A 14,063-nucleotide genomic window follows, 5' to 3' on the forward strand; every position below is an offset into this window, starting at 1 on the left:
GAATGGTGATGAGTGTCACATAATCATCACATTCATCATGTTCTTGGGTGCGAATGAATATCTTAGAATAAGAATAAGCTTGAATTGAATAGAAAAACAATAGTACTTTGCATTAATTCATGAGGAACAGCAGAGCTCCACACCTTAATCTATGAGGTGTAGAAACTCCACCGTTGAAAATACATAAGTGATGAAGGTCCAGGCATGGCCGTGAGACCAGCCTCCAAAACGTGTACAATGGTAAAGTCTAAGGACTAAACGTCCAAAGATGATGATGATGATGATGATGATGATATAAAATAAATCATTAAAAGTAGTTTTTATACTAAACTAGTAGTTAAGGTTACAGAAAATGAGTAACTAAGTGCAGATAGTGCAGAAATCCACTTCCGGGACCCACTTGATGTGTGCTTGGGCTGAGCATTGAAGCTTTCACGTGTAGAGACTCTTCTTGGAGTTTAACTCCAGCTTGTAACTCAGTTCTGGCATTTAATGCCAGAATAGGGCAGGAAGTTGGCGTTTAAATGCCAGTTTGCATCGTCAAAACTCGAGCAAAGTATGGACTATTATATATTTCTAGAAAGCCCAAGATGTCTAATTTCCAACACAATTGAGAGCGCGCCAATTGGGCTTCTGTAGCTCCAAAAAATCCATTTCGAGTGTAGGGAGGTCAGAATCCAACAGCATCTGCAGTTCTTTTTCAGCCTCTGAATCAGATTTTTGCTCAGGTCCCTCAATTTCAGCCAGAAAATACCTGAAATCATAGAAAAACACACAAATTCATAGTAAAGTCCAGAAATGTGAATTTTTCTTGAAAACTAATAAAAATATACTAAAAAGTAGCTAGATCCTACTAAAAACTACCTAAAAACAATGCCAAAAAGCGTATAAATTATCCGCTCATCAATCTTATAAAGAAATGCATGGAGGTCTTTATGGATGATTTTAGTGTTTATGGTAATTCCTTTGATGTGTGCTTAGATAAATTAGCTAAGGTGCTAGAGAGATGTGTCAATACTAACCTTGTGTTGAATTTCAAAAAGTGTCATTTCATGGTGAAACAAGGCATAGTATTGGGACATATTGTCTCTAATGATAGAATTTCCATCGACCTGGCTAAGATTGAGATCATTTCTAGCTTGCCTTATCCCTCATCGGTGAGGAAGATCCATTCTTTCTTTGGCCATGCAGGATTTTACTGGAGGTTTATTAAGGTCTTTAGCAAAATTGCTTTACAACTTTCTAGATTGCTTCAAAAGGTTGTGAATTTTGACTTTGATGATGCTTGCAAGAAAACTTTTGATAGGCTAAAGGGAGCTTTGGCCATAGCTCCAATAATACGAGGCCCGAATTGGACCCTTCCATTCGAGATCATGTGTGTTGCCTCCAACTATGTTGTGGGTGCCGTGCTTGCTGGTGCAGGAAATTGAATTTCCCACAGCTTAATCGGCAAGTGCACCGGGACATCCAAGTAATACTTCAGATGAGTGAGGGTCGATCCCACGAGGATTGTCGGACTAAGCAAGCAATGGTTATCCTGTTGGACTTAGTCAGACAAATTAAAAAAGAGGTTTGGTGGGTTGTAAATTCATAAACAATAGCAAGGGAAATGAAGAAAGCAATAAACAGTTTCGTGTGAAAACAATGTGAGAAAACTGTTAAGGTTTCGAAGGTGTTTACTTTTTCCAGATTAAAATATCTTACCAACTATTTTAACAATGAATGATTCATTTTATGGAAAAGCATAAGTTTCTAAACCCTAATCTCTTAGCGATTTAGCCTCCTTTAACCTTCATCAACTGCCACTCTCGTGGTCACTTAGCTCAGATTAAAGGGTAAAGTTCAGAAAAACTAGTTTATACCACGAAGGCACTAATCACCTCAAACTGGCTGAATAGATGTTGCTTATCTCCATCAGTTTGTGTAATTATCCATCTAAGAGGAATGTTTTCAAGCTGTAGCTCAAGCGAGATAACTCTCTCGAGAATCACAAGAACTCATGTAGAAAAAGGTCATACTCTCGTTCTACACAGTTCATAAGATTAAAAACAAAAAAATCCTTAGAATTGAATCAATGATACACGAAAACATGTCTCTCAACAAATTTCCACCGGCAAGTGCACCATATTGTCGTCAAGCAAAAATTCACTATAGAGTGAGGTCGAATCCCACAGGGATTAATAGATTAAGCAATCAATGGTTAATTGATTTTCCTAGTTAGACAAGCAGATTGGAGTGATAAGCAGCAAGAAGTGTAAATAACAGAAAAGGAAAGTGCAACAATAAAGTGCAGAGAAGTAAAATGACAAGAAAAGTAAAGTGCTGGAATATAAAAGAGCAATAAAATACAGGAATGCAAGAAAGAAAAGTAACAGAAAGTAAATAACTAAAAAGAAAGAAAGAAAAGCATTAGGATCAAGATATATTGCATTCTTCGAATCAAGTTCATTCTTATCTCTTCCTCAATCAATGCATTCATTGATCTCCTTGCCAATCTTAAGTGATTGGATCCCAATTCCTTGGCAATCCAATCTCTCTAAGCATGAACAATTGCCCAATTCCTTGATCTAAGAGCTCATGGGAAGAGATGAAGTTTGGTCACTGATTATACCACACACATTCATAGATCAAAGTATTGGGAGGATTAAATGTCATAATATCCATCTAACCCCCAACCTAATCCAATGTGAGAAAGCATTTCTAGCATGGTTTATGTGATTTCTCTTCCAAGCCTATCACAAAAACCCAAGTACATTCAATTTCTCTTCAAAGATAATTGAATGCTTGAATAAAGACCGAAAGCTTTCTAGCAAAATCAAGATAAAAGATAGAGGAAGAAGAATAAAAACTACAATTGATCCATTAAATACAATAGAGCTCTCTAACCCAATGAAAAGAGTTAGTTGTTCATTGCTCTACTCAAACAGAAAAGAAAGAAAGTGCAGAAGAATAAAGAAGAAGATTGAAACTGGAATTGAAACTTTAAAGTTCATAATGGAAAGTTCAAATTAAAATGAAACTGCTACTAAGGAAAGAGAAGCAAAGGAAAGAAAGAAAAGTGTATGAAGGGTGTGTGTCAGGGGATGTGTATGCATGATTCTGGACTCCCCTCCAATCCAGAATGATTCCTCCAATCCAGCTACTACCTATATATAGGCTTACAAACTAAAATGAAAGAGCAAATTACAATTGAATTAAAATTCCTAATCTAGATGCTTCTTGTGCCTTAGATTGAGTGATGTTGATGGGCTCAGCTTGCTTGCATGATCCAGGGGTGTAATTGGGGCCTTTAGTGATGTTGCAGCGTTAAAAATTGCTCCCAGACCCTTCCTCAGCATTTTTGTCAACGTTGGCATGCAAACGTTGCTCCCAACGTTTTCCTGGTCACGCGTACGCGTGGCCCACGTGTATGCATGACCCTTGGTTGTTAACGTTTGAAATGAGCATTGGAGACAACATTGCTGGGCCAACGTTCTTCCCACGCGTGCGCGTGGGCGACGCGCACGCGTGGATTGTCAATTCTTCGCTTCTCATGCGTACATGTGGGTGACGCATACGCGTGGCTTGTCAATTTTTCCCTTCTGACGCGTACGCGTGGCCTCTGATTTTGCACTTCTCATGCGTACGCGTGGGCGACGCGTACGCGTGGCTATCGATTTTTCCAGGCTTCTTGTCGAGCACGTTGGGGGTAACGTTGGATCACCAACGTTCCCTCTAACGTTGCTTCTTCATTTTTTTCATACAGCGTTAGTTCATTTCCAACGTTTACTCCAACGTTGCCACCAACGTTGGCTCTCCATCTTTTTTTTCCTCTGCTTCTCTGCTTCTATTTTGCCTATCATCAAACAAATAAGTGTATCAAAGTAACATACAAGATAATCTTTACTATACTAAGTGTGCTAATAATGCTCAAAATCATAACTTCACTTAGGGTGATCTATTTCATCTTATTTACCCTGTATATTAACTAAAAATTCACCTATGCTTGAGATTTTGTTTTATGCAGAGATTTTTCATGCTTTGGCTCCTTTATCAACAAAATTTGTATAAAAACGAACTAAAATCTAGTGAAAAAGCATAGAAAAATAGGCCATGATGCCCTGGAATCAATCAAACATAAATTAAAATAGAAGAATAATAATCTTAATCCATAGAAATAAACAGAGCTCTTCACCTTAACCAAGAGATTTAGTTGCTCATAACTTACAGAGAAAATAGGATTCTGAAAACGTGCGGAAGAAAGAAGATCCTAAACCTAGGTGATCTTTTCTTTTAAATACTAACCTAGTTTGAAACGAAAATAAAATAAAATAATAAATTCTAAAACCTAAAAGATATTGATTGTAATTAAAAATTACAAAAAGAAAATAAAAATAAGCTAAGAGGTGCAAAATCTAATTGAGAAGCCCAAAGAGGTGTGAAATGGACTGCTGCTGGCATTTAACTCCAGAGATGGACATTAACCACCAAGGGGGGAGTACAAAGTTGTTGGCCTGTGTCCCCTGCTGGCGTGAAATGTCGGGTGGGCATTCAGCGCCCAGGGGGGATGCTAACAGCATTTTTCTTTTCAGCTCTAAACTCCGCCAAATTGCTCCGAATTTCACCTAAAATCATAAAAATTCAAGAAAAACTCAAAGTAATGTCCAAAGGTGATTTTTTTCACTAAAATCAAGTAAAAATAAATGAAATCTAATGAAAAACAATATAAAAAACCTAGAAAAAGGGTATAAGATGCTCACGCATCACAACAGCAAACTTAAACTATTGCTTGTCCTCAAGCAACCAATAACAATATAGAACCAAGAAGAGAAAATACACAAGACTTGATTGTCATTTATGCTCAGATCTAGTTACTGAGTAGGGCTAATGACATTCTATTTCTGAATAGCTTTGGCATTTCACTATCCTTTGAAGCTCAGAAATACTGATATCCTTCAGAACTAGGACTCGGATCATATTATTGATTCTCTTCTTTAGGCTCTAATTGATTCTTGAACACAACATTTCCTTTCTTTGGTACTTTGCACCTTGAGCCTAGCCGTGACTCTAAGTGTTTTATCTTCAAGCTTAACTTGAAATAGGAACACCACAAGCACTTAACTGGGGAACTCCTTGGGTTCGAATTTTTCTTTCTTTTTTTCCCAAACAGTAGTGCTCAGAGCCTTAGGCATACTCTGTAACAGAAATTGGTCATGACTTTAAGTGTCCAATCTCAAGGGTTACTTGACACTTTCACACCACAAGCATATGGTTAGGGACAACCACTCTTTTGAGCTTTAGATCAGTTTTGACCCTCCTAACCATTGATGCTCAAAGCCTTGGACCTTTTCTTTTGATTTCTCTTTTATTTTCAATTCTTTCTGCTGTTTATTTTGCCTTAAGAACCAATCTTTTTCTTGTTTCAAAGACTCAATAATACTTCTCTAAGTTCCTATTCCTCAAGAATCAAATGTTCTTAACCCCAAAATCAAATATGCACAGCTAATTCATACATTCAGAAACAGAAATAGTGTCACCACTTTAAAGTAACTAGAACACGCAATATATAACTCAGAACCTCATGCATTTCACGACTTCTTTTTCTTTAAACTTTAGTTTAAGCTCAGTGTACAATACATGAGACAATTTTTGAAAATAAACATAAAATACTGAAATAAATAACTAAACTAAAAGGCAAGGAAATTCCAATAGTAATCATGCAAACTCAGACAAGAAAACAGAAAATAGAATAAAACACTCAAAACAGACATAGGATAAAGGAAGGGGAGAATGAAACTAAACCACCTCAGTGATGGTGGCTGCTGCTCCCTCCGAAGAATCCTCTAGAGCGCTTAAGCTCAATTATGTCACACCCCTACCTCCTCTGCTCTTCCATCATCTGATGGAGGAGTGCAATGTGATCCTGATGCTCTAGCCTCAACTGATCAACTAATGATGTCGACTCCCCTAAAGATGTAGACAACTGGTCACAATAGTCATGGGGAGGAAAGTACATCTCCTAAGGCATCTCTGGAATATCTTGTGGAGGCGGTGGGACTGGCTCCTGCTGCTGTCCATGCCCGAACTCTTTAATCTTCTCCATGCCCCTCTTTGTGATTGGTCTCTCAATGCCAATCGAGGTATCTCCCTCAGTGTGAGCTCCAGCTGCTGCACATAGGCGGTAGATGAGATGAGGAAAAGCCAGTCTCATAGTGGTAGAGGACTTTTTAGCTACTCTATAAAACTCCTGAGGGATTACCTCATGTACCTCCACCTCGTTGCCAAGCATAATACAGTGAATAATCATTGCTCACTCGATTGTAATCTCAAAACGGTTACTTGTAGGGATGATAGAATATTGGATGAACTCTAACCATCTTCTAGCTATTGGCTTGAGGTCATGCCTACCTAGCTGGTATGGCTTGCCTCTAGAATCCCTCCTCCACCGAGCTTCGAGGAGGCAAATGTCAGCAAGAACTTGATCCAACTGCTGGTCAGTATTGACCCTTCGAGTGTATGAGTGAGGGTCCTCTCTGAATAGTGGTAACTATAGTGCCACCCTCACACTCTCCGAGCTGAAATCCAAGATGTGCCCTCTAACCATAGTGCGCCAATTATTTGGCTTCGGGGTTCACACCTCTTGCATGCTTTTATGTCACCCAAGCATTGGCATAGAATTCTCGTACCATCAACACTCCAACCTCAGTCACCAGGTTAGCCAAAACTTCCCAACGCCGTCTCAGAGTCTGCTGTAGGATCTCTGGGTACTCATCATCCTTCATATCGAAGGGGACCTCGGGAATCACCTTCTTCTTGTGCACTACCTCATAAAAGTGTGCCTCATGTGTCAGAGAGGAGAACCTAGTGAAATCCCAAGGATCGGATGCAGGGGCCTTCTCTTTCCTCTTCTTTGATGAGGATTCTTCTTTCTTGGGTGTCATGGAAGAAAAAGTGGAGAAGCAAAAAGTGGTGCGCACAACACTAAACTTAAAAACTTTGCTCGTCTTTGAGTAAAATAAAAATAAAAAATAAGAAAAAGAAAAGAAAATAGAAGAAAGAGATAGAAGAGAGTGGGGAGGGCTTTGGGCTTTGTGTGGGAAAAAGGGAAAAGTTGAATGAAAGTGGGTATGTGAAATGAAAGTAAGAAGGAAAGAGTAGTGTGAGATGTGGTGAAAATGGATGAAGTGAGGGGTATTTATAGGTAGGGGGTGAGGAGGTTTCCGTTATGGGGGGGTAGGGTGGGGGAATTGAATTTGAAAGTGGGTTGTTAGGAGGAGGGATTGAAGGGAAAGATGAGAGTGGATTAGGTAGGGTGGGAGGTTGGTTGAAGGAATATAAGGATTTAATGGAAGATAAGATGGATGAATGTGGATAGAAGAGTGGGAAGGGAGGAGAGAGAAAAAGGTGTTTGAATTGGTCAAAAGGTGGTTGGGGGTTGTAATTAACCAATGGCCAAAGAAGCTTCTTGAAATTTGAATCTGCCCACTTCTCGCCCCCTGGTTGTTTAACCCTGGGCTGGCGTTTAATGCCACCAGTGGGTCATCCATTTTTTTATTTCTCCTAGTGTTTAATGTCAGAAGTGGGCATGAAACTCCCTAGGGGGACCAAAACTTTGGTTTTGAAATGCTCCCTTTTGGACGTTAAACATCCAATGCCACTGCTCACCCCTGGGCGCTAAACATCGGGCTAGCGTTTGGCACCACCAAGGGGTCTCCTCCAGGGTGTGCTGTTTTCCTCCTACGTCTTCTTGTTCCTATTCGAAGTGCTATACATGATCACAAATGTTAAAAAATAAGGAAAACTATGAAAATCAATATAGAATAAAATAATGTGCAATCAAACTCAAATAAACTAAAATAGAACAAAAGAAAGTAAAAGGAACTAAAGGATACGTATGGTTGGGTTGCCTCCCAACAAGCGCTTCTTTACCGTCATTAGCTTGATGGACAACTCCTTTACGAAGGGTTATATGGGCTCAAATCTTCACCCCTCATTGTGAACTTCCTCCTTGTGCTCTCATGAATTAGTTTAACATGCTCCAGAGACAGGATTCTGTTCACAGTGTGTGGTATGACTGAACTTCTTGTGAAGACTACTCTCATCCCAGGAGAGAAGTCCTCAGTACGTAGGAATCTTTTTCTTCCTCAAGTCTTTGGGTACTTTCTTCTTGGGGCCTCCTCCATCATTAGTGGTCAGTGAATGCCCAACACCAAAATTAGGTTTGATGTCAGGGGTTACTGTATGGCTTTTCACCGAGTGAGAAGGTTTGACCACTGAGCTCTGCATGCTAGTACCACCTTTGTCTGAGAAAGGTTAAGGTTTTAAAATTTTGAACAGTAAATATTCCTCATGCATCCTCAGGTATAACTCTCCTCTCTCAACGTCAATTAGTGCTCTTGCTATGGCTAGAAATGGCTTTCCTAGGATGATGGAATTGTCTGTGTCCTCTCTCGTATCAAGTATCACAGTCTGCAAGGAGGTAAAGGCCTTTAACCTTTACTAAGACATTCTCCACCACTCCATATGCCCTTTCCAGGGACTTGTCCGCCATCTCCAGTGAGACTCTTGTAGGCTGCGCCTCTTGTATCCCCAGCTTCATCATCATAGAAAGAGGCATCAGATTTATGCTTGATCCAAGGTCGCACAATACCTTCTCAAATGTGTTGGTCCCTATGGTACAGAGAATCAGGAAGCTTCCGGGGTCCAGCAGTTTCAGAGGCAGCTTCTTCTGCACTAATACACTGCACTCCTCAGTCAGAACCACAGTTTCATTTCCCTTTAAGGCTGTCTTTTCAGAGAGTATGCTTTTTAAGCAGGCCATGTAGGGAGTCATCTTCTCCAATACCTCAATAAAGGAATATTGATATGCAAATTTTTAAAGTCTTTCAAGAATTGAGTTAGCTGCTCATCCTTGGTCTCCTCTTGCAGTGTCTGAGGGTGTTGTACTTTAGGCTCCTTCGCCACCACTGGGGCGTGCAATACTGTACTTCCAGTCTCCTCTTCCACCTTTTTCTCCTTTAATTTCTCATTAGCATGCATCTCTCTAGGTTCGGCCTCCTTGCTCATAATCAGGGTCTTTCACCCTTCTCTTGGATTTACCTCTGTATTACTTAGAAGAGTATTAGGAGGTTTCTCAGGTGTCCTCTTGCTCAACTGACCCACTTGTACTTTCAGGTTTCTAATTGAAGCTCTTGTCTCTTGCATAAAGCTGTGAGTGGTCTTGGAAAGTTCGGAGACTATTGTGGCCAAGTCAGAATTGTCTTAAGAGGGTCTTTGTTGTTGCTGAAAGGGGAGGAACTGCCTATTGTTAGACCTATTATGATTGGTTCCACCCTGATTATTGTGCAAGCCTTGCTGGGGTCTTTGTAGATGCTCCCTCCATGAAAAGTTAGGGTGATTCCTCCATCCCTGATTGAAAGTATTAGCATAGGGATCATTGTTGGGGTTTCTAGAGGAATTTTCCATGTAATTAATGATGAGCGGATATTTTATACGCTTTTTGGCATTATTTTCATATCATTTTAGTTATGTTTTGTTCAAGTTTTATTATGTTTTCATAGGTTTTAGTACAAAATTCATAGGTTTTAGTGCAAAATTGATAAAATTCATATGTTTTCAAGTTTTATGATGATTTCACGTAAATTCTGACTGAAATTGAGGAGTTTTGGAAAAGTCTTATTCAGAGATAGAGAAAGGACTGCAAATGCTGTCAGATACTGACCACTATGCACTCAAAGGAAAATTTCTAGAGCTACGGAAGTCCAAATGATGCACTCTCAACGGAATTAGAAAGATAATATCTAGGGCTTTCCAACAATATATAATAGTTCATAGTTATTTCTGGAATCGAAGGTCCAAAACTGGCGTTCAACGCTACCTACCAACCCCAATCCTGGCATTGGATGCCCAAAAGGGAGTAGCTAGCATCCAACGCCCAAAAAGGGAAGCAGAGTGGGCGTCCAATACCCAAAAGGGAGTACCAACTCATGGAATCATCCCAAGTTCAGCCTAAACACTCACCAAGTGGGCCCAAGAAGTGGATTTTTGCACTATCAACCTAGTCTACCTCATTTCTGTAATCTTTAGTCATTAGATTAGTATTTAAGGAAGAGATCACCCATGTTTAAAGAATCCTTCCTCCCCAATTCGAACATTACTCTATTTTTTTGTAAAAGCATGAGCAACTAAACCTCCTAAGTTAGGGTTAGGAGCTCTACCGATTCTCATGGATTAATAATATTAATGTTCTATTTCAATATGCGTGTGATTTCATTCTCTTGTGCATTTTTATTCTTCACCTCATGAATTAAGGATGATCCGTGACAATCATCCTTGTTCTACATGGGTTCCGTGTGAGTCCTGCCCGAATAGCTTTGAACCACAAGCTAGAGAATGCACTGCGGATTCTAAGAGCGTGCCTTGGCGACTTTGGATATGTGACATATAATCTCGTTGACCGTGGATTACTAAGGTTTTTGTGGCGTCAAGGCTAGAGTATGAGAAGCAGGATTCCTTGATCCGAAAGATTAGACCTTGTCTGTGGCGTTTTGAGTAGGATTGCGAAGGGGAGTAGATTGCTTAGGTCTTTACCTTGGATTGCTTAGATCTTAACTTGATAAGGATGCTACATGAGTTGCTCGGATATGGTGGAATGCTATGATTCAGAAGAGACTAACTTGATGAGGATGCTACATGAGTTAGTCAATTATAACTACCATTGAATAAATTGTTCGTTGTTAAAGTAGACAGTAAGAAAAGTTAATCCGAAAAGAATACGCATCTCCGAAGCCTTAACTATTATCCATCATTGCTTTTACATTAATTCAATATTTCGTTCTCTATTATTTCGTTTATGCTTTCAAATAAAAAACCATCTTTTCTAATCGTCTGACTAAGATCTACAAGATAGCCATTGCTTGCCCAATCTGACAATCTCCATGGGATTGACCCTCACTCACCTAAGGTATTACTTGGATGATCCAGTGCACTGGTCGGTTAAGTTGTTGCTTTGATTAGGTACTTTTTAAGGTTTATTTGCTCTTTTGTTTGTGTCTTTTGTTTTCTTTCTTCAAAAATTTTTCAAAACCCTTTCTTTTCTTTAGTAATCTTTTTCTTCGTTTAAGTCTTGTGTCAGTTTTTAAGTTTGGTGTCCATTTTTGTGTTTTTCTTTCCTCTAATTTTTCGAAAATTTTCTTGGTGTTCTTTCTTGAGTTCGAATTGTTCTTGGTGTTTTTCTTTGTTTGATTCTAAAATTTTAAGTTTGGTGTCTCTTAGTTGTTTTTTCTTTAATTTTCAAAAATTAGTGTCGCTTGATTCTAAAATTCTAAGTTTGGTGTCCTTTAGTTGTTTTTCTTTTTCCTTATATTTTGAAAATCCAAAAATTTTTTTCTTTTATCTTTCTTTAAAATTTTGAAAATCTTAACTATCTTTTCTTATCTTGATTTAAAAAAAAATTAAGTTTGGTGTTTTCTTGTTTGTAAAGTTTAAATTTTGAATTTCAAATCTTATATTTTCATATCTTTTTCAATTCTTTTCTTTTATCTTTATCTAAATTTCAAAAATCCTATCTTATCTTTAAATTCAAATTTTAAGAATTCAATTTTAAAATTTAAAATTTAAAATTTAATTTTCAAAATCAAATCTTTTTCAAAAATCAAATTTCAAATCTTATCTTTGCAAATCTTTTTCAAATCTTTATCATATCTTCTAACTTTAAGTCCTTCTTATCTTACCTTTTTAAATTTAAAACTTTTAAATTCCAAATTTTTACTTTCTTTTAAAATTAAATTTTAAAATCAAATCTTTGATCTCCAATTCTTGTTTATTAGTTAGTTACTTGTTTTGTTTTATTCTCTTTCTATTTCCTTTCTATTTCTTTTTTTTTTCAAAACCTTCTAACTACTTTCTCTTTATTTTTTTTCAAAAACTACAATTAATTTTAAAATCTGCTTAGTTAATTAGTTATCTTAGCTTCTAATTTCTTTCCTTCTTTCGAATTTATTTAAATAAATAAAATAAAGACAAAAATGTTTAAATTCTAGTTTCCCATTTTACTTCTAATTTTTGGATTCCATCTCTTTCTACCTCCATTCTTCTTGTCCTTCCAAGGACATTTCACTAGAGGTGCTCTATACCCTGACATAGAGACACCCACCTTCCTATTTCCTTGTTTCTTGCCTGAGTGTACAAGAACAGGAAGAGTTCACCATGGACCCAAATGGGAATGAATAGTTCAAAAGAACATTGGGATCCTATACGGCCCCTACTCCTGACTTCTACAGAAGAAGTATTAGTATACCCCCTATTAGAGCCAGCAATTTTGAGCTAAACCCTCAGTTAATCACTCTGGTGCAGTAAAACTGCTAGTGTTCTGGACTTCCACAGGAAGAACCCACTAAATTCCTGGCAAATTTCTTATAGATTGTTGACACAGTACACACTAAAGGAGTGGATCAGGATGTCTACAGATTGCTGCTCTGTCCCTTTGCTGTAAGAGGCCAAGCAAAGAGATGGTTGGATAACTAGCCCAAATCTAGTTTGAAAACTTAGAAGCAACTAGTAGACAAGTTTTTGAATCAATACTTCCCTCCAAAGAAGTTAACCCAGCTAAGGCTGGACATCCAAGGCTTCATACGAAAGAAAAATGAATCTCTTCATGACGCCTGAGGGAGGTACAGAATGATGTTATGAAAATACCGCACTGAAATATTTTTAGAATGGGTGCAATTAGACATCTTCTATTATGGACTCACAGACGTAGCTAGAATGTCTTTAGACCACTCTGTTGGTGGTTTTATACACATGAGGAAAATAATTGAAGAGGCTCACGAACTCATTGAGACAGTTGCCACCAACAGCATCTGTACTCAGTTTGTGAGACTTCTATAAAAGGAGAGGTAAAAGTAGTATCTACTGAATCTAACCCTCCAGAATAAAATGGCCCATTGACTCAGCAACTACAGGCCCTTGCACAACAGTTGTTAGAATTGCAAGAGGCTTTGCAAGAAATTCAGGCTTCCAATAGGAATATAGAGACACAGCTGAGTCAAATGAGGCATCAATTATCTAAATAGATAAAAGAAGAGTGTCATGCTATCCAACTAAGGAGTGGAAAAACCTTAAACACCCAGCCTCAGAATAACAAAAGACAAGGAGAGGAAAGGCTGACAGAAGATAACTCTGAGGGCGTTAAACGCCCAGGGAGGAGTGCCATTTCCGTTCAACGCCTAGAAGGGGCTAATACTCTTGGCATTCAACTCTAAGAAGGGAGCAGTACTTCTGGCGTTCAATGCTAGGAAGGGGGCAGCAAGGGTGTTGAATGCCCAAATATGGGTGATCAGACACAAACAAGTGTTGACAACACCCCTCCTAAGCAAGCCAATAACCCCTTTTCCAGTACTGTAGGCACTCAACCTACATCAACTAAGGTTGATGAATACATGACCAAGATGCCATTTCCCCAAAAGCTCTGTCAAGCAAAAAAAGATAAACAGTTTGTCCGCTTTGCAGACTACCTCAAAATGTTAGAAATCAAGATCCCTTTTACAGAGGCTCTAGAACAGATACCTTCTTATGCTAAGTTTATGAAAGACATATTAAGTCAGAAAAAAGATTGGAGAGAGGTAGAAATAGTCCTCCTCACTAAAGAATGTAGTGCAGAAATCTAGAAGAACTTACCAGAAAAACTTCAGGATCCTGGGAGCTTCATGATACCCAAACCCTAGGGGACGCCTGCATAAGAACGGCCCTATGTAATCTTGGAGCAAGCATTAATATAATGCCTGCATCATTAATAAAACAGCTCTGCTTAACTCAAGAAGTCAAGCCAACCCCTATATGCCATCAGTTGGCTGATGGCTCTATCAAGTTTCCACTAGGCATGGTGGAAGACATGATTTTCAAGGTTGGACCCTTTGCTTTCCCTACAGACTTCGTGGTGCTAGAGATGGATGAGCACAAAAGTGCATCCCTCATTTTAGGAAGACCCTTCCTAGCCATGGGACAGACCTTCATTGACGTTCAAAAAGGGGGAAGTAACCCTAAAAGTCAATGAAGATGAATTCATGCTGAATGCTGTTAAAGCT

General features: G+C 38.6%; 1 protein-coding gene across 1 annotated transcript; it reads left to right on the plus strand.

Moving 5' to 3' along the window:
• The first annotated feature begins 1,052 nt into the window (after positions 1-1,052).
• On the plus strand, positions 1,053-1,430 carry LOC140181400 (uncharacterized mitochondrial protein AtMg00860-like). The gene has a single exon (XM_072224955.1). The coding sequence runs from the start codon at positions 1,053-1,055 to the stop codon at positions 1,428-1,430; it is 378 nt and encodes a 125-aa protein (XP_072081056.1).
• Positions 1,431-14,063: the final 12,633 nt, after the last annotated feature.

The sequence above is a fragment of the Arachis hypogaea genome, chromosome 18, assembly GCF_003086295.3.
Source record: "Arachis hypogaea cultivar Tifrunner chromosome 18, arahy.Tifrunner.gnm2.J5K5, whole genome shotgun sequence".
NCBI classification, from domain to species: domain Eukaryota; kingdom Viridiplantae; phylum Streptophyta; class Magnoliopsida; order Fabales; family Fabaceae; genus Arachis; species Arachis hypogaea.